The 18782-nt window shown below is 40.1% G+C and overlaps 1 protein-coding gene across 1 annotated transcript in view; it reads left to right on the forward strand.

The window, feature by feature from the left end:
• Positions 1-18782, forward strand: part of tnrc6ba (trinucleotide repeat containing adaptor 6Ba) — a 104778-nt gene that overhangs the window by 40294 nt on the left and 45702 nt on the right. The window contains 5 exon segments of the mRNA XM_051934633.1: positions 885-972; positions 9132-9153; positions 13142-13465; positions 14079-16973; positions 17386-17550. Of these exon segments, the coding sequence (XP_051790593.1) occupies positions 916-972; positions 9132-9153; positions 13142-13465; positions 14079-16973; positions 17386-17550 (3463 nt within the window). The 5' untranslated portion in view covers positions 885-915.

The raw sequence follows: 18782 nt of genomic DNA on the forward strand, positions 1-18782 counted from the left end.
CCACTGACGAAGGTGTGGCTGCTGCTTGACGGACACTGTCTGAACACAAATTAAAACTTATGCACTTTGTGTGTCTTGGGTAAATAACTACTGACTGACTTTTATGATGATGAGTGTTACCTTGACTTAATGATGTCTAAACAGTTGCATTTTAAGTTAGGCAAATTCCAGCAGCATCAGAGCTGGGAGGCTGTAGTGTGAGTATGTTTCAGCAGCCTTTGTCTTGAAGAGTCAAAACACGCTACACTGCTTCACATTTATGTTGTGTTTCACAAGGTTGCTAATGTTGCCCCCTTTACCCCTTTTTACACACAATGCACTCGGCTGCATTATCATTACATTTGCTAAAGTGAGGCCACACTAAGCGCTTTAGCCTATTTGTCATGATGACTGGAGATCAGAGTATGTATACACGCAACTTCTAGACTAAAAAGTGATTGCCTGGTGCCTGAGGTGTCGTGTTCATTAGGGGATAATTAGTATAGCGGCATTGTTTTTCCAGGAACTTGATTATTTTAGTACTGACAACTCTGGAACTGATACCAATTTAATGCCGGTTTTCAATACCCACTCCATGTCTTAAAGGCAAAATCGATAATGTGAGGGGGCTACCATGTATCCTGAAAAGTCCAGAGTTGCAACATTTTTTTTTTTTTTATAACATCCAAAGTTTTATTTTTAGCTGGAAAGGTTTCTGTAAAATGTTGTGTTTATACAGTGTGTATATAGTGTGTGTGTGAGTAACTAGATCTATATGTATCTAGATATTCAGGTATTAATGATTTACACTTTCATCTGGAATATAAATCACTCTAGTCACTGTTTTCACTCTGCTTTCTCCAAATGCATGTTCAGTGATCTATCTTGGTGTGCTTTGTCCATAGCGAAAAACAGCCTGAACAAGAACAGTAGTTCATGGAAGACAAGAAAAGGAAGAAAGAAGAAAGAAAGAAAAAAGACGCTGGTCAGAAGGTGTGTATTAAACTTTGCCTTCTGCTGTTTGCAGTGTGTGAGTAAAAGAGTGAAGTTATGAAAAATGCAGTTAACTGTAGATTTTTTTTCTTCTTTTAAGTCATATAAAAATTATCATCTCTGATTTGGTAGGAGAAACTGTGTTTCAATTGGAGTTTCAAATTCTATAGTGGCTGATATGTTCTGGTGCTGCAGCCTGGTAGAGTAGTGGTGCTTTAGGATTGGGTGTCCCCAGTTAAGATCTGCATTCAGGTGTATAGAACTTAAGGACTTCAGAAAAATTTGGGAGTGTATATATTACTAAAAATAAAACGCCTGTTATGGTGCAGTTGAACTAATGGAGATAGGAAAGGGGCAATTTTTTTCAGGAATCTATGACTAACTTGATTTGTATATGAGCTGACTTTCTATATTAAACTGATGCCTTTCACCATTGGTCATCTTGCAGTTGCCTGTTTTGAGTTTTTGGGCACAATTTTAAATAAGAGGTTGGCAAAGCAGTAAAGTGTTACACTGTATATGGTGTTTTCTTTCAATACATCTTCAATTCCAGGCTGTCTTGGGGGTTTAAAGGGGAAGTACGCATTGCACTTAAGTCAAGTGAAGTGCACTTCTAGATATGCCATGCAATTTTGCAGTATTTTACAGCGCTTTTTGCGCACACCACTTTCAAGATCTGTTTATTTTGTATTTATGAATCCTTAGTTTGTATCATCCTTGTGAAAACCTACAGTCTTCTACGTATTCAACAAGCCCCATTCACACTGCTTTGGGACACTTTTTTTTTTACTCTGCATTTATGTTGCTTGGCTCTAAATAACAGATTTTAAACCAATTCCATGGCATTTTGAAAGTCATTCTTGCTTTTGAGATCTTTTAGTTTAGTTTTGTTTTTGCTAAAAATGTTAAGCATCCATAGCCAGCAAGCAAAAACAGGTTTCCAATTGTCATTTTCTTGCAATGAGTGTCTTAAGACCACAATTTGTGTCATTTCAGAGTCAGAAATGCTCATTTTAGTTGTCTGAGCCAAACCAGCATTGTATAGTCTCTTAGTCGAATGCTGACTTGATAAACATAACTTAAAAGAAGAAAGATGCAGAATGCAAATATTCAGGCAACTTGTATTACATTTTTGGTTTAATTGTAAAGTCAGGTAGTTTAGGTACTGTATCATTCCTTCAATGTCTGTTCCTGCCCATTACTCTGAAGTGTCCAGTATTGAAGAATTAGCTCAGATTCAGCACACTGTACCACCAGCTTCATGGTTTTTTTAATTTTATTTATTTATTTTTCTGTCTCCTACAGTCTAGCAGTGGAACTAACTATAGGAATAATTCATGTACTTTGCTTTAAAATGTTGTTCCTTATTGTTAACGTAGCAGTTTCCTGATAAATATTCAGACTCGTTTATAGGTTTTGATTGCATTTAACATGTTTAACACTAGAATTACCAGAGTCTACGAAAAAAACTCGTAGATCCGGCCCACCTTAAAACCGTTCTCACCTCTCTTTTGTCTTCTAAATGTGCCGATTTGGAGGAGCAGCGAGCAGCCGGCTATTCCGTCCCCTACCGTCGCAGAATGTTCACTAAGTTTTTCCAGCTCATGGCTTGTTTGATTATCTGGGAGTGACTGAACTGCTGGAGTTTTAGAATAGAAATAATAGATCGCTATTTGGAATACATGCATTTCATGCGTGTTCAGTTTCTACAGTAATCTGTGTAAACACATTGCTAAAACAGAAACTTTTTCATATTTTAGTAATAAATGTTACAAAATGTAGAATGTGTAAAGCCCGAGTTCCTAAGATCAAATAAACACTTCCACAAAAGCTTCACACACCATATAACAGTTTCTGTGGCGTAGCACGCTAAGACTTGCTTCTCAGACCAAGTAGCTTTTCTCTGCTTCACAAACATGAGTTCAATTCCCCGTTGGGGATAAAGTGTTACTTCTTTTTTTTGTTTTTAACCTCAAACGGACATAAAATTTGTAAATTGGTATGCACTGTCAGTTAATGAGATCGTTATATTTTCATGTGGGATGCTCCTTTTAAAATATTTTTTTAACAATTGAGACTGCAATTAACATGAACTGTCCTTATAACTTATTTTTTTCAAGATCCATAACGCACAGACAGACAGAGCACTGCGTAATACAGAGACAGACAGGCAGAGATATACAAACAAACAGGGAAGGCACATGTACTGAAAGAAAAAAAAATCAACATGTGCGTTGTTTCTGTAGCACTGAATGAGCTCACCCGCTCTAACGTCACCCCTCCCCCGATCTGGCTCTCTAAGTAACAGCGCAAGTACAGACGCAAACCAAGTGTAATCAAGAGTACTGGTTCGATCCCCACTCACTCCTATATTTGCCGTTTTCAGTAGTAAGCTGCTCTTTTTGTTAATATTATACAGTACACACATGCACTTGATTTGTGTCTGTACTTGCGCTGTTACTTAGAGAGTCAGATCGGGAGGGAGGGGTGATGTTAGACCAGGTGAGCTCATTCAGTGCTGCAGAAACAACGCACATGTTGATTTTTTTTTCTTTCAGTACATGTGCCTTCCCTGTTTATTTGTATATCTCTGCCTGTCTGTCTCTGTATTACGCAGTGCTCTGTCTGTCTGTGTGTTATGGATCTTGAAAAAAATAAGTTATAAAGACGGTTTGCTGACTTGGAGCACCACTGCCTTACTGTGCCACAGAGACGCGAGTTCGATTCCCAGCTTTGAAGAAAGTGATTTTTTTTTCCTCAAACGGACATTGAATTTATAAATTGGCATGCACTGTAAATCGTTAACTTTAAAATGTCAATCGCGGTTATTTCTGTTGATTAATTCATGCTTTTTTACTTAGAGTCAGAACAGGAGCTTTTTCAGCTTATTCAGCTTCTGATCTGACTCAAACAGCGCCAGTATAACTTCACACCCAACCTGACGCTGTTCGTTTTCAAATAATATTGCATTACTTCGACGATGTTTTCTGATTGGTACTGTTCGCGTCATAAAATGATTTCTTCAAAACGTCACATATATTTGGCTCTTTCTTTTTAAAAATGTGCGTTGTAGCACTCAGCAACTGGCCACCTGCATGTTCTTGCGCACACTAAATCAGACAGCGCTATATGCAATCATCAGATTCAAATGTTAAGTTATATAGCACAGAATGGAAATCAGCAGTTCTTAGCATTCCACCACGCAAGCTGTCATATCAACCGCCTACTGTAACTTGCTTTCTTTTTTCTTCGGTTATAGTCTTGAATAAAAGTGCACTTGTTTTGTTATACTTTTGCATCAACATATGTTCCTGTGTTTGAGCTACATGGGCATGCTCAAAAAATATGCGTGTAATGCCACGAAAAGTGCATGCAGACGCTTCAGTTCGCAAGCATTGGTACGACAATGCAGTCACAAGTACACTGCAGAGCTTTGGCGCGTCTTTATGTGAAAACAGCAGTGTCAGATGGGGAGTGTCTGATGATTGCATATAGCGCTGAAGTTACTGCTCTTTACTATGCTTTCCTCTGCATGTCCTGGAGTACAAAAGAAACAGCATACAGCAACACGTGGGGACTGGCAATACTGGGGGGAAAAAACACGCGGTCGTATGTATCGTGATACACTGCAGTACTATAGCGCGTCTTTATGTAAAAACCGCAGCATCAGGTTGGGGGCGGTAGGGATGGATCCTGAACGCGACTGAGACAATGAAAAGTGAATTTAAAAAAAATAAAGCTAACCTTTACAAATATCATAAATTACACCAGCTGTTACAGACTGAAATCAAATGTATCTTTTTATTCTAAATTAGTGAAAATAAGAACGCTTCTCAAATGGGAGTTGTGCAGGATCGAACTCATGACCTTCTGATGCGTAGTCAGTAACTGATACTGTTACGCCACGGAAGCAGTGATAGTTAATTCATATCAATGTCTCACACTAAGGCGGGTTCTTTTGGCGGTGGCTTTTTTTTGTATCTTTTGTGAAAGTGTGTCTTTGATATTTGGACTTCAGGCTTCATACATTATATAGTTTATGCCTACATTTTGTCAATTGCTACTAGAATATATAACACGTTTCTGTTTTAACAATGTGTTTACACAGATTACTGTAGAAATGCAACACATATGAAATGCGTGTATTTCAAATAACAATCTTATTATTTCTACTCTAAAACTCCACTTCACTCCCAGATAATCAATCAAGGCAAGAGCTGGGAAAAGCCTGTTTACGTTCTAAGTCGTTGGGGGGGATGGAATAGCCGGCTGCTGGCAGCTTGTCTTTATCAGTACATTTAGATGACAAAAGACGCTGGCGGAGAGGTGAGAAAGGTTTTAAGAAGCGATTTAAGGTGGGCCGGATATACGAGTTTTTTCGTAGGCTCTGGTAATTCTAGTGTTAAGTAATCACAGCCGATTTTGTGTGTGTTTCTGTGGGTTACAGGTAGGCTTTGCATATACTTCTTCTATCTGAATTTTGGTGTTAATCCAAAACATCTCTCAGGCTTGGAATTCTGTTTATTTATTTATATATATATATATATATATATATATATATATATATATATATATATATATATTTATATATATATATATATATATATATATATATATATATATATATATATATATATATATTTATATATATATATATATATATATATATATTTATATATATATATATATATGTGTATATATATATATATATATTGTGTATATATATATATATATTGTGTATATATATATATTGTGTATATATATATATATATATATAAAAAAAAAACTGTTAAGCCTGACTGTGTCTTGGGATAAACTATTATGATCCAATGTATAGTGTTAAGCCCAAATAATCCTTGGGACAGTATTTACTACTGCCATCTAATGGATAAAATAGCATTATGTTGGCAGAAAAAATCTTTGAGTATTTGAGTGTTTTGCCGGCCTGTTATAATTCAGTATTTATGAGTGGGAGCCTTCAGCCGAATCACACAATATGTTGAAAATGAAAAGCTGTAAAGCCAATTTTAGACCAAACTGAAACTGAACCATTAGTTAATAATGTGATTGTGATGATAGTGTGAATTACTCATCATATGTTGACACAGATGGTGAAAATGATGCATAGGGTGCTGTACGACCAACTTACTATTATTTGCCTAGTGATTTGAGTCGCTTAAAAATTCACTGCGGTGCAGGTAGGTGCATGGCAAAAAAGCAAAATGATTGCCATCAAGTGGAAGGAAAGAAAGAAATTGGCTCTCTAAGCAATGTTCACAATGCAACAACTGTCAATGTTCATGGCAAATGTGAAAGTCACAAAGCCTTTTGCTGTGGTACCCTACAATAACACAATGGTTGCATCAATCATGTGGATCAGGCACTGACATTCTACCCTCTCATGCACAAACAAACAAGAAAAGTGTGCAATGAAAGACTCTCCGACTGTCCCGATTGTAACATGGATAAGCTGAATGTTGAAGAGAAGGAAATCAACACACATGCCAGCTCTGTGGGTGCCCTGGAACTAAAGCACCCTCAAAATTTAAGCATATAAAAATATCGCACAGCTGATATATATTCATCAGGTTCTGACTTATGTGACTTTTAAAGATACTTTGCTGCGTTCCAGTTGAAAAATTCCCGTTCTGCTAGTATTATGTGTTGTTAACCTGTCTGTTTATTCTACTGCATGAGGGCTGGAAAAAAAATTCAGATGCATGATAATTCTTTCTTGAGCAATTCTGCATCGATGTACAAAATATCATAATAGACTGTAAATGAAAATATGCGTAGTGTAAAACATTTCAGATAAATTTTACAATGGGCCTAAAAATGATACAGTGCATCCTAAGAGTAATGGACTTCAGGAACAGTGGACAACATTTATATACACTACCGGTCAAAAGTTTCGACACCCCCAGAAATGTCCATGTTTTTGATATAAACTGATAATGTTTTTAGATAGAGAGAGATACTTTATTAATCCCACAGGGAAATTGCTATTCAATTGATTTAAAAATACAGTCACAGTTGTGATTGGGCTGATCAGATCACATACTAAGGTGATGAAAAGAGAACAGCAGCAGATGTCCCATGTCTTACAGAAGGTGCTGGCAGTTTTTGATTTTAGCTGTCAAATATGGCTATCTATCTAACACTTTGTAAAGCATTCATGACATTTCAGCCTAAATACTAACCTGAAATACTTACCTGAGATGGAGCATCTTTGAGTTTCATTGAATATGTCCACGTTAACTTCCCTTGACTATGTTGAAATTCACCATCTTCTGCATGCTTGATTATAAAGCATGCTGGTACAAAGATATGCTTAGGCAGGTAACTCAACTCCCTTCTTAGTTTCACATCAGATGTGCAGCTCTGTGATTGGACAAGCAATGCATTGTTGGAAAACTGACAAGAAGAACTGATATGTATTGTATATGCTGAAAGACCCCTTATATGTGTTGGTAACCAAAAAAGACCGCAATCCATCACTAAAGATCTGCATTTTTTGGTAGATATGTCTTACGACTGTTACCACAGTCATGATCTAGTCATTGGCCTCCAACTGTTTCCTTCCTGACTCCCTGTGGTCAGGACTGCCAGGAAAGGCATTTTCTCCACCCTTATGCCAGCACTGGAAGAAGCTAGTATGAAAATGTATGTTTTTACTAAGTTTATTCTAGACTTGAAATGCAAGAAAAAAGCAACAACAGGAAGAAAAATGAATAAAAAGGCACTGAACTTCTGCAGGGCAACTGCAACAGAAGGTAGGAGAAGATGTGTGAATTGCAGCACAGAAACCCCAATCTTGTGTACCAAATGTCAGGTCTCTGTGTCTCGTGGTAAACAAATTGTTTCAAGGACTGGCATGAAAAATAATTTTGAAAATAGATTATGATTAATAGTTACAAATTGTTTGCTTGTTGCTTCAGATTGATATAAAGTGTACATATGTGTATGTGTGTGTATTTATTTATTTAGCTATCTCTAAAAAAAATAAAACATTAACTGCCACCACAATATATGTTTTGAGAGATTGTTTAGGCACAAAAGACTTAATGTTTCCAAAAAGGCAGAGTATTTTTCCCAAACAAGAAGGCACCTTGTACCAAACAGTATAACTTTGCAATGCTATGAGTTATGACATAAAATAAAATTGTTACTGTGATGATGCCTGACAGATTTGGGCACAAAAAAATGATTCCAGGGCTGTCCATCATAAAATGTCTTGGTTATGTATTGCAAAACCCAGTTTTTTTTGGGAGAGAAATCCCTGAAGCTTCCATTTTTATTTTATTTAATTGATATTGGTGTATACAAAGTATTTAATCATATAAATACTTAAAAAAAATTTCAAGTGTTGTACTCTCTACTCTTCAGCTATTTTCAGCTGCTATATTATATAGCCAGAGTAATAGCCATTTATTTTTGGGTATGTTCTGTAGGTACAATAATGCTAAAAAAAACCCTAGTGGACAACTGGTTAAAAGGGATTCAGTGCATATGCCTTTGCTTTTTTTACTTCATCAGTTAATGTGTTTTTAAAAAGTACCCACTCATTAAGTCATTTGAAATGAGGAGGAGTACTTCAGGTTCTAGGTGTCAATGTTTAAAAGATCTGTGATCCATACAAGCAAAATCAAAATGTTTTTTCGTCAAAGACTGGTATAAAATTTTGTGCTGCCAGCCAAGACTATGCACTGCAGACACCCAAGGGCTTTCCAGGAATAGTTTCCCTGTAGCACATTGGTAGAAATGTTTATAGAATATTTTTAGCTAGTATTATTTCTTTATTCTTAATATTCTCACAAATCTGAAAATTATACAACTAAAAACAATGTAATATGTGATTTGTTTGTAGGTCTTTCCTTTAAGTAGAGAAGTCTCATTCTGTCCACCTACTCTCACATTTGACATTAGCAGCATATTCAAGCTTTCTTCTGATTTCTGTTAGGGCATTATTATTAAGCATGTGAAAAGGACTTGTGTGCCAGCCTGGAGTTGATTAATCCCTTTGAAATTACATGAATATTTTAGTTTATAAGATTGGCCTTTTTTCTTCACCTGTTGATGTCTTCTGAATAATTGTTGCATCAGTAAAATGTTATATTTATTACTTAGTATAATTTTTTGTCTCTCTTTCCACCTTTTAGGTCACAGAACAAAAAACCAAAGGTAAGCTTATATTAATTTAGACCCTTTAATTTACTTTGCATGGTTTTATGCTTCTTGTTTCTGGTTAAAGGTAAGTTATCCTCTGTATCCATTTGTCTCTGCTTTTCTGTTTTTTCTTTTTTTTTTATTTTGTTTACCATACTTCACCATCTCATAAATACACAATAATTAGTCTCCTTTGGAAGAATTTGATCCAAAGCCTTCAATTTCCCATCTACCAACTGCCTGGAGATGAGAACAATCAACCTAATTTGGAGATTCCATTTCTCCACTGGAAACGCATGTAGTGCTTGCTTGCTGGATATAACAGTACATCTACAAATAGTGGTAGTGCAGCCCTGAGTCCTTTAAGCAGAGCAGTACCTACCAGCTTCCCAGAACAGTGATGTCAAAAATGTACCCTTAAAAGATAGTTGGATATCAATTTTAAGATAAGAATATACTTGTAGTTTATGCATAGGAGTCCTGCAAGCTAGGCTGCTTCAGTGTTTTAATAGCAAATAAAGTGAGTAAGTGATATGTTTAAATTGAATGATCTCAGAAAATGCCAGCCAGTTTTCATCAGCAAGGAAGGCAAGGTTACTTAAAAGAGCATTTTAAGTCACTAAGACAACACAAAACAAATCAAAAGTCTGAAGTACTTTTTAAATAAAGTGGTTATGTGGCTTTTTCATTCAAGTTAGGTTGAAAAATTGTTTTTTGGGTTAATTTAAGTAGAGGTAACAAAGTAAAAAGTCATTTACCTCTCTCAAAACATTTAACACCGGAAAAAGTGATTTTTGTTGGGTCATCTTTTGAATTAAGGAAACTCAATATGGGAATGTTTGTTTAGTAAAGAACTGGCCTACAAGTGGCATTATGAATTTAATATCATGTGTGGTAACCATCAGTTTACAGCTTTGTCCATTTTCATCCTACTGCTTATCGTTTCTTCTTTGATCTTTTGTTATGGTGGGTCTTAAAAAAATGTGTGTGTGTTCAAACGGCAATTAAACTATACTACAAGGGAAATTGAATTTGTCCTAACCTGTCAAGCAGAGTTCAAATGGACAGGCAATGCATGAAGTCCACAAGGTATGAAGAGCACTTCAGAGTACTGTACAGCATTTAGTAAGACAAACGACAGTTTCTGTGAGCACCATAAATTGGTGGCAGTGATTTGACCTTTACTGTTCTCTGTATTGCCACAATGTGCTTTTCTGATCCAGAGACTTCGATCACAAAATTGTTGCCCCTTAACTGTGCCGTGTACTTGGTATCCCATAGTGGATTCCTTCCTATTGGTGTTTTTTTCATTTTCCAGTAATCAAGTTGCATCAAATGTAGTGTCAAGTTGTTTTATAAAAGCATAATTAATAACAAGAGTAAAATGTTCAGAAGCAGGTTGCTCATCTGAGATACATTGTCCTTTTAAGCAGTGATGTTTTTGTTTTTAATCACATATAGCTTATTGTAGATATCAGAATTTCCAAGTAGTGGACTTGTAGTTTTTTAGCTGCAAGTGAATGACCATGTAAAGTCAGCATTGGGATATTGATTATAAAGTAGACACCAATCAATGTCTAATGGACAGAAGTAGGGATGAAGCACCTAATTGATGTTGATATGTTACGCTGAAAATAATTACCAACACATTTTGTTTTCATTTGGTTGCCTTATGTAATAGGTATGTCATTTCATTGTTCAAGAATAACATTAATCACATTTTGAGATATGACAGATGGGGAATGTAAATATGATTGAAAAGCTCTTCTCTGGACTATTCACAATTCTGCTTGAGAGTTATTTGCTGTGTTTTAATGTGTGCTTATGAATGCAATCTTGTTATATTCTGCTCAATTTAATTGTATGTTTGTTATGGTTATTCCTATGAACACTTATTTTTTCCTTTGGAGTTTGAGTTATTTATGTTTTCAAGTTCCACACTACCTCATTGTTGATATGTGATAGTATTTTTCCCCCTTTCTTTTCTGGGAATGAGGTGGCCACACGTGTGGTTGCAGTTCCACCAGAGGAGCCATGTGCAAAGTACCTCTGTTGCCTCACATCTTTTGCTTATGTGCCTGTGTATTTATAGAATTTTGAAGTATAGCTCCCAGGTTCCTTTGCATAGGCCAAGTGTGTCATTCAACATCGGGATTGGAAGGTGTGTGTTTTAGAATTATGTGTTTGTTTGTTTTACAACTTCTTGATTGGTTTGTGATGATTGATATCCAGAGGGTGAAGTTAAGATGTTTTTATAGGGTTTCTTACCTGAGATGTGTCATTTGGAGTTGTTTGTGGCTGGTGAGTGCCTGTTGCCATTGATGCATATAAGAACAGGGGGCATGGTAAGAGAACCCAAGCCCAGTGTCTCAAACACAGATGCATGCTGCTTGGAGCTTAAGTGTTCCTTTCTGCAGAACAGTGGGAGTACTTATGTTTTTGAACATGTCAGAAAGCTAATGTATCTTTCATTGTGATCCAAAGGTTTGTGTTCATTGTCCCTGGAGAAATTCTATTGGTGACTGCCACACACTGAATTACTATATTGACAAATATTGCCTACTTTTTGTTCCAATGTGTACAATAAATGGACCCGTTCTACCTCCGTCAAGAAGATATAATCCACAACTTTTGAAATGTTGCAATTCTGTGAATTTAGCAGTAAGGACTTTTTCAATGCCCTCTTAGAATGAATACATTCTAAAATTCCGAACAGTACTGCTATAGTTATTGAGATAGATATAGATACTTTATTAATCCCAAGGGGAAATTGATTTACATAGTAAGGAAAAAATGCGAACAATTATATAAATACAAGACCCAAAACTATACGCTAACATTATGATATATAAAGAAATACTGTCCATTTGAAAGTTTACCATCACCAGTAAAAGTAGAGATGTTTGGCACAGTGAGCGGTGTTGCATAGTCTTATGACTGCAGGCAAAAAACAACTGTAGCTCACCATGGTGGAATTGGCTTATGGGTAAAAGTGCTCCAGGACAACGCCTTATGGAAAGAATTAGGAACGTTTGCTATTATGGCCTCTGATTTTTACCAACATCCTTTTCTTCTGCCAGTGATTCTAGTATCACTACTGTACTGTGCCTCACCTTTCTGATCAGTTTATGCATCTGTTTGACATCCCTTTAGTTGTTGTTACTCTCCTACCATACCATAGTATAGAATAGTGCACTGTCCACAAAGGACTGGTAGAACATTCCAACCTGTTTGTTTTATAGAATTGCTGAATTTGCTAATTTTAAAAGTAAAAACTTTTTATTTTCACTTCCTATGTATGTGCATTTTATGCCATTTTAGTTATGATACTGGTTATTTTCATATTTAAGAGTTTGTGCTTTAGAGTACTTTAAGCTGTTTTCATCTATTCCTGTTAACTGGTGGCAGTAATCGCATGAAAATCAGGGAAGAGAACTGGCTTCCTTACCTTGGAAAGGATACTGCCACATATTCGCATTGCTCTGTTTTGCTAGGAACATTCATAGTTTGCATAGACCTACAGTATATCCATCCATCCATCCATTTTCCAACCCGCTGAATCCGAACACAGGGTCACGGGGGTCTGCCGGAGCCAATCCCAGCCAACACAGGGCACAAGGCAGGAACCAATCCCGGGCAGGGTGCCAACCCACCGCAGCCTACAGTATATGGTCAGGTTTAAGGGTGTTATTTTTAATGTCCTGTTGGTAGTAATTCTAAGACTCAGGATATGTTTAGGATATTTGTGACAATGACACAACCTTAAATTTAAAATAGAGTAGTTTTTCCTTTAATATTGGTCACTTTTTAAATTTATTAAGAATTGCTAACTTTTCAGACTACTTAGCATTTTATTTTACTCTCCTTTAATATGGAAAAGCATGAATATTCTTATTTTTCTAAAGTGTTTTAATTTCCACCTACACCTCTAGAAGATACATGTTCTCTGCATTTAAAGAGAAGAATGATGCGTTATTAATGCAATTTTTTCCTTCCAATCCAGTGCCCGAGGTGACAAAGGCAAACCCCTCCCAGCCACCGGCCGCCAGCCTCATTGGCAGCAGCCCTGCGCCGCCCGCCAACGGTGGCAACAATGCCAAGAGGGTGGCGCTGCCGAACGGACAGCCGCCTAGTGCCCCTGCCCAGCGCTACATGCCCAGGGAGGTGCCTCCGCGATTTCGCTGCCAGCAGGATCACAAGGTGCTGTTGAAACGGGGCCAGCCCCCTCCCCCGTCCTGCATGCTGCTCGGGAGTGGGGGGCCGGCCCCCCTCAGCCACCCACAGACTTCCTCTACAACCAACCCGGGGGACAATGGAAGTCCCACAGGTGAGTTCATTACTGGTTTTATTTCTAGCTAAAACTCTGTTCTTTGGTTGTGGTTATATGGAGAAGGTACTGTATTTTCCTTTTAAAGAGTTAAAGTCTAGGGTGTGCTTGCCAGTGCAGATTTGTGGACCATCATGTTTGGCACAGTATGGTCCGAGTACAAAATACCAGGAGGAAAAAGGGAGGAAGAGAGGGAGAGAGAGAGAGAGACACATACATACAGAGGAGGTATGGTGTGAAGAAATCTCAGGAAAAGAGTATGCAGGAGTATAGAAACAAGCCATAAAAGAGGAGAGGAAAGAGCAGCATACAGAAAGACAGCAACGGAAAATAGAAATGTGAAGAACAGCCCAGTGCCACCAGCTGTATAACATGCAAAATTGGATATGGAACTGCACAGAAGACAGACCCGGGAGTTGCACTCTTGTGCTCTTTTTAGTAGAAATTAATACTGCCAGTATCCAGAAGAACTTCGCAGAATCCTTTAACGTAGCATGTGAAAGAAAATGTCAGTAGAGGACAGTTGTGATTAATATAGGTTAGGTGAAAGGTCATGTAGGCGACTTTTTTTTTTTTTTTTTGCGCTACCCCTGAGTTTGTTTCTTTTTTTTAGATTCTAATTTGGGGGCTGCTTCCTCCTCTTCTGCTGCTGCTTCAAATTATGCAAATTCCACGTGGGGGCCAGCGGCTGCCTCCACTCAGTGCTGGGACAAAGTGATCGTAGACGGGTCAGACTTGGAGGAGTGGCCTAGCATTGCTGGGAAAGAGTTGGAAGGAGGCAGTGGGACAGTGCCATCACCGGCAGAGAGCAGCAGTAGTGGCGAGTGCAGCATCGGTAACAACCCCAGTGCCTCAGGAGCTCCCACACAGCCGTCGTCGGGACTGCAACAAGGGGCAGCAAATTCCAGTTCTGTGATGCAGAGCAATGAATGTACGCAAGGAAGCGGTAATGGGGGGGCCTGGAGCCTGATTACTGCTGGTGTGAATGGAGGAGGAGTGGCAGCCAAGTCCAAACCCACACAATCTTCCAGTCCTTCAGCAGCAGATGGGACTGCTGGTGGAAATAGTGGCACAAGCAGTTGGAAAGGCACTGGCAGTACCAACTTTAATCCAAATAGCAACCCATCAGCCTGGCCTGCGCTAGTTCAGGATGGATGCTCAAGTGGAGGGTCAGTGCGAAAGGTTGGAGGTGAATTGGAAGATGGAGCCTGCATTAGCAGCAGTGGCCAGTCTGAGGCAAGGGCTGCTTCAGAATCCCCTCCTGCAGCAACATCATGTTTGAATCCCACCACAACCACCTCAGTTACCACACCTGCCCCATCTTCGAGCATCAACTCGGCAAGCCATCTTCACCACCAGAACCCGTCCACACCGAGGGAGCAGCAGGAGACTGAAGAGTTGATAGGCTGGGCAGCAAGCCAGGAGCCAGCTGCTGGACCAAAAAAAGGTGGCAACAATGGAGGCCCACCTCCACCTTCTTCCTCTTCCCGTAGTGATGAAGGTGGTAAAGGGGAGGTCAGTACAGCACTGGAGGACTCCTCTTGGAGATCCCATCAGCCAGCCCTTCAGAATAAAGGAGGGGGCACATCAAGGACTGATCCATGGGACAATTGGGGGAGCAGCAGTGGTGGCACTTCATGGGGCTATGGAAATCAGGACAATGGTGGTAATGGGGGAGGGAAAGGGGGTAAAGCCTGGGGCAATGGAGGAGGGGAGGGGACAAAGACTGTGGCAGTTGCAGCAGCAGTAACTCAGGGAGTATGGGGCAGCACAGCATTGGGAGAGGACCTCTCAGTGGGGGAGTGGGGAGCAGGTGGGGTCCCTGCGAGCAGCAGTTTGCCCCTTACTAATAGTAATACCAATCCAAGCACTACTGGAGCATGGGACAATCAAAAGGGACTGCAAATGGAAGGTGGCGGCCAAGGGAGTAACAACGCCTCCGGCTGGGGTCGCTCATCTAGCTCTGCTGGGAGTGAGACTGGGGGTCAGGGCAGCACTGGAAGCAACTCCCGGTCAGGGGGAGGAGGTGGAGGTGGTAATGGAGGTCATAATTCCTCTTCAGGGGGCCGCAGTCGGGGGCACCACCAAAGGCCTATACAACATGACCCGGAAGCGGCCTTACAAAGCATGCTAAGCAGGACTGATTTGGATCCCCGAGTGCTGTCCAACTCGGGCTGGGGCCAAACCCAAATCAGGCAGAATGTGGCATGGGATTTAGATGAAAGTAGGGGGGGAGTTGCAAACCCTGTGAACAGCACAGCTGCTGGAGAAAACCGCAAAGTGGAGAACAATAATAGAGGGACCGAAGGGTGGGAGAGTAGTCACAGCACCCTAACTGCTAATCCTGCCAATCTTGGCACTGTTTCAGCCAATCCTGCTGCAGCAAACAGTGGTCATGCTGCCACCACCACCACATGCTCATCGGTCGCCAACAGTGCAGCCATTCAAGCCAAGAACTCAGGGGGTAATGGAGGAGGCTGGGGGGGAGAGCCTCTTCCCCCAGGCCAAAGCAGCGGGCAGCCCAAGACTTCTGGCTGGGGTGATGCAGAATGGAGGGAGCGAAGTGTGGGTGGTGGGCCAGGAATGAGCAGCTGCCAGGGTGGCTGGGGGGACTATAACAAGCCATCTCCTACAGGAACTTCAAGCTGGGGTCCTCCTGGCCATTCTGGTCCTGGGCGAGGTAATTCTGAAGACAAGAATGTACCAGCATCCCCACCAAGTTCATCATTCAGCTGGAAGGAAGGCAGTAAAGAAGGGGGCTGGGGAAGGCAAGGGGGTAGCAGCAACAGTGGCACCCCCAGTTGGACAATAGCAAATAAAAATGACAATGGCTGGGGAGAACCAGAACCTGTGGTTAACAAACCAGGATGGAGGACTGGAGGAGAGGGAAAGGCTGGCCTCCCTTTGAGTGTAGCAGCTGGAGAGATGGGTAGCTGGGGTGGAGGTGTCAGTGGTGGGCCTGGGCCTGGGCCTGGGCCTGGTGCAACCTCAGGTCCCAGCTGCTGGGATGAACCTACAGGGAGAGGAGGGTGGGGGGAATCAGGAGGGAAGCAGGGTGGATGCAGTAACTGGGGCAAACAGCCACTATCACAGACGTCTTCGCAGCACCAGGATTCGGCAATCCAGGGGTCGTGGGGTCAACCACCCGGAGGACGTTCACTCCCGCCTCCACAGTCTTGGACTTCTGGACCTCTCCCCCCACCAGGTCATATTGATGATGAGCCAAGTGGTTGGGAAGAGCCATCTCCCCAGTCCATCAGTCGGAAAATGGACATTGATGATGGAACATCAGCCTGGGGGGACCCAAGCAGCTACAACTACAAGAATGTCAACCTGTGGGACAAGAACAGTGCATCTTTAGCAGCCCAGCCACCACCGTCTCAGCAGCCGCCACCACCAGTGGCATCATCCATGCAGCAACAAGCTTCACAGCCAAGTGGAGCTGGCCAGCCACCTCCTCGGGATGTTATTGCAGGTCCCTCATCAGTTGGAAAGACTCCTGGCTCAGGTAGGTGAAGCACTTATCCTGTTTTATGCTGCATGTTTTCAAATTAAAATTACCAACAACAATGGCTTCTAGTGGATCTGGTTGGTGTGGATGAAAGCATAAGCAGCCTGTTGATGTTAGGGCACATAGGAAGTAATTACGGTATCCTGTAGTCATTGATCATTAAGCCCATGCTAAAAAAGAAAACAAAAAAAGTTGGTCATGTGAAGTTGTTTTCAGCTTTTTGCTGTGTTTCACTTTCTTTTCCCAATAGGTGTTTGGGATTTATCTTGTTAGGTGAAACTAGCAGAAAACTTTAACCTTTGAACTTAAGACTGTATAATTGCAAAGCACCTTGGTATAGTGTTCACTATAGAGGAATTGTATCAAATAAGTTTGTTTACTTTAATATCTTATCCCTCTTTCTTTCCAGTATGGAACAGCTCTTCTCCCTCTGGCCCTCCAGTTGACAATGGCACAGCTGCCTGGGGAAAACCTACGGACACCAGCTCCACCTGGGGAGATCCAGAAGATACTGGGAAAGCAGCAAGTGGCTGGGGAAACCCTTCTCCAAACCCTGCCAACCCCGTTAAACCTGGTGAGTGCTTACACACATGAACATTGTTGGTTATCAAAACAAGAACACTAATAAAAATGTTAAAGCTCTCCCTTTTGAATTCATTGTAATATTGATGCAGTATGTTTTTATGGCTTACTGTAATATTAGACAAGTATTACTCTAAAATTCACAACGTTTCTAGATTTTGCAACTTGGGTGAATAATGTTGAATGCAATTTATTTAAATACATACTGTGTTTCGGTCCATGCTGGTTTGTTGTGCCCTGTGATGTAATCTTGCATACCAGGTCTCTGGGGGGAAAAAACAAAAACTTTATTGGTAATTTTGAGACTTGTAACAGTGTTTGTAAGTAGCTTTGTGTAAACACTCATTTTTGTACTGATCATTGGTAAATATCAGTCTTACGAAGATTTTCATATTGCATGTATGATCTCAGGCAGTGTGATGTCTCGTCAGTTACAGACATCATTGTTCTTGAAGTAGAATGTTTTGTAGTCAGTGTATCTGAAATATATGGAAGAATACAGTAGCACCACCTGTGCAGTATTGTACCCAACCTTTATCAGTCACATATTTTACTTAAAATTGCATTTTTACAGAGCCCCTAAAGGGACGTGAGCCCCCCAAACAAAAAAAAAAATCTTATTTCATGGGCCATAGTTGCATCTGTGCTTTCTTATTACCAAATATCCTCTTGGTACTATAGCAGATGAAACAGATTTTTCAAAAGCAAGTTTCTGTGAGATATTTGACCACTATAGCAGCAGTCATGACTGTGTACCGCATGGATGTTTGGTGAGCTATGAATGCCCACAGATATTAAGGCATAAGGTTAAACTGTTATTTTTAAAAAAAAAAAAAAAAAAAAAAAAATGATGTATTGCATTTTTTAAGTTTGAGTATGGATATTTCCTTATGCTCTGTCCTGAAATGGAGTACTATACAACCAGCGAGGAAGATGAAGAAATTTGACTTGGTTATTTACGAATAATTCGGTGCAGAGATTAATTCAAAATACAGTGATCCCTCTCTATATCATGCTTCGACTTTTGCGGCTTCACTCCAGCGCGGATTTTAAATGTAAACATATCTAAATATATATCACAGATTTTTTGCTGGTTCGCGGATTTCTGCGGACCATGGGTCTTTTAATTTATGGTACATGCTTCCTCAGTTGGTTTGCCCAGCTGATTTCATACAAGGGACGCTGTTGGCAGATGGCTGAGAAGCTACCCAACCAGAGCACGTA

Source organism: Erpetoichthys calabaricus, chromosome 12 (assembly GCF_900747795.2).
Source record: "Erpetoichthys calabaricus chromosome 12, fErpCal1.3, whole genome shotgun sequence".
Classification (NCBI taxonomy): Eukaryota; Metazoa; Chordata; class Cladistia; order Polypteriformes; family Polypteridae; genus Erpetoichthys; species Erpetoichthys calabaricus.